This window comes from Drosophila busckii, chromosome X, assembly GCF_011750605.1.
Source record: "Drosophila busckii strain San Diego stock center, stock number 13000-0081.31 chromosome X, ASM1175060v1, whole genome shotgun sequence".
In the NCBI taxonomy this organism is placed as follows: Eukaryota; Metazoa; Arthropoda; class Insecta; order Diptera; family Drosophilidae; genus Drosophila; species Drosophila busckii.
The window spans coordinates 3,376,117-3,378,696 of record NC_046608.1 but is presented as its reverse complement, the minus strand read 5'-3'; the positions used below and the strand labels follow the sequence as shown (position 1 = coordinate 3,378,696).

The following is a 2,580-nucleotide window of genomic DNA, read 5'->3' as shown; positions in this document are numbered from 1 at the left end:
AGCACTCAACACTTTTAGTTATTAAATTAGTTTGAATAATAATTAATCTTGTAAATAAATAAGTGCAAGCTTTTGAGCTTTGTTTGCATTTCAAAAGTTCTAAGCATAGAGAGCAGTAGCTAATATCAGTTGTATATATAGCTTTATAGCTTGTTTATTCAACAGCAACAGCTGCTAGCAACTATCACAACAGCAACATTGGCAACTCATCCACAAAGTGATGCAAAGTCAAGGATTTACTTCAATTATCAGTAGCATCAGCTTTTGCTTTGCGCTCAGCAGCAGCAACAGCAGCAGCAGCAACAACGCAGCTGCAACATTTTAAATAAAATTAAATATGCTTACAGCTAGCTATCTCGCTCACTCACGCTCGCTCTCTTGCTCTCTTGTTGCTGACGAGCTAAACAACTGCCAAAAGGGCTTGGCTGCCATTATCGTTTGCTTAGCCAACTGCAAACAGCTGACAGCTTGCATTTGTATGTGTGTGTGTGTTTCACAGGTGATTGTTGGTCCAGCAAGCGCAAAATTCAAATATGAATATTGTTTAGCACACGTGCCGCTTATCAAGGGCCAAGCAGCTGCAGCTGCAGCTTCATTCGCATTATTTTTGGTTATTATAAAATGCAAACGCAATGGGCCGTTTAGCCACAGAAGCAGCAGCAACTGCAAACGGCAAAGTGACAACAATGCAAATGAATTTGAGGCAACAATTGGCGCTGCTACTGATGCTGGGCATGGGTAAGTTGAAGGCGTCGCCGCCGCTTGCATTGCCATTGGGCTAATCGAGCAATTCGCTTTGCTCTTTTGACAGCTTTGCAGCTAACGCAGGCCTGGCTGCTGAAGCTGCCCAAGCTGGAGGAGCTGGCCGAGAAGCAAAAGGCGGAGCTCAAAAAGCTGGACTTTCTCAATTTGTTTGGCGACAAGTCGGAGAAAAAGGAAGCGAGCGACTTTGAGAAGTTCAAACAATGGTTCGAGGACAAGAAACTCAAAGAGCTCAATTTCTTTGAGGACAAAAAGGAGAAGCAACTCGACAAGCTCGAGGACAAGCTCAGCAAGAAGAGCAAGAAGCTAAAGAAGCAGCACAAAACACAAGCCACAGACGATTGCGACGATGAGGAATATGCAACAGCTGCTAGTTATGAGCCCAAGCCCAAGCCCAAGCCCAAGCTCTATGCAGTGTCTGAAGAGCAGGAAGAGGAGGAGGAGTCGTACGAGCAGGAGCAGAAGCAATCCTGCGGCTGCAAGGACTCCTCCACCAAACACAAGTACAGCCAAGTGCCCACAGCCTACGATTTGCGTGAGCAATACGAAGGCGAAAGCGCCGATGGCTACAAGTATTTTACATAAATACAGCGTCCATAGTTTATTAGTTCCAATTGCCACATTCACAAATTATATTTGAAATTCCATATTTATTAAATATTTATTGAGAGCAACAGTAATAAATATAACAATAATGAAAACAAAAGAGCAGCGCATTATTTACTATGAAATAAATAATATTATTAATAGTGCACAGCCGACAACACGAGACGCTGTACAAGAAGCTGTAATAAAATTCAAAGCATAACAAGTCGGTTTCTTAGATTGTTTCTCATCAGTTAATTAAAAACGTTTCGATTTCTGGTTAGTATAAACTTTTATAATTGTAATTGCTTTAAAACGGCTCTAGCTATTAAATTTAGTATTAATTTGTTTACTTGGGAACATGATTTATTGAAATTTAACAAAAAATTGTTATTTCAAATTATCTGCGAAGCTCTAACACAGCCAAAAGTCAAATGATTCGATTTGAACTTGCGAACTTAAATAATTTTATTAAATTAAAATTGAAAATATTTACAGCAGCTGTTTAAAAATACTTCTCAATACATAATAATATTTATATTGAATTTATATAATAATTAATTAATATAATAATATAATAATATAAATAATATTTTATATTTATAATTTATTGAAGCAAATTATCAATATTTTTTTTTGCAATTTTTCAAACAAAAATTGAAAAAAAAATTTTTTTTTAAAGCTTATATTAAAAACTGATAACTGTTTCTTATCTATTATCGCGTTTTATTTAAATTAATATACTAATTAAATAAAAGTTTGAATTTATTTATTAAAAACAACATCAGAAATAAGAATTTGTTCTTCTACTAAATCTATTAATATCTAAAATTGATTTATATCAGAAAACATTCTTCTTCACATATTATTTTAATAGATTTTGTTTTTTTTTTTAAATTCATTTGCCATCCCTTATATTCATAAACAGGTTCTACAAACCAATAATGTTGTACTTTGAAATATTTGATGCATAGCAATGCATAATTAGATTTTTTAGTAAAAATTATTAAAGCGAGACACAGCCATCTACTTATATTATATTTTGATAACATATTTGTCTTGACGCTCTCGCTCATATTATTTGCATATAAATTGAATTGCCGCGTTTCATTTTCGTATCGTTTCGTTTCATTTTCGTGTGGAACGTTGGAGAGTCAGGAGCAAAGGTTTATACATTTTATGCCAAACTCTGGGGCTGATCCATCATGCATGCGGCCAAAAAGACACACACAG

At 35.3% G+C, this 2,580-nt stretch overlaps 1 protein-coding gene across 1 annotated transcript; it reads left to right on the top strand.

Annotated features, from left to right (window-relative positions):
- The first annotated feature begins 686 nt into the window (after window positions 1-686).
- On the top strand, window positions 687-1,347 carry LOC108605346 (ABC transporter F family member 4). Its single transcript, XM_017995015.1, has 2 exons — window positions 687-738; window positions 812-1,347. Exons 1-2 carry the CDS (start codon window positions 687-689, stop codon window positions 1,345-1,347), a joined length of 588 nt encoding a protein of 195 aa, XP_017850504.1.
- The last annotated feature ends 1,233 nt before the right edge of the window (window positions 1,348-2,580 follow it).

Coding starts and splice junctions, on each gene's coding strand:
- LOC108605346 (XM_017995015.1), top strand. CDS start 687: ATGCAAATGAATTTGAGGCAACAATTGGCGCTGCTACTGATGCTGGGC. Junction 739..811: donor GCTACTGATGCTGGGCATGG/GTAAGTTGAAGG, acceptor CTCTTTTGACAG/CTTTGCAGCTAACGCAGGCC.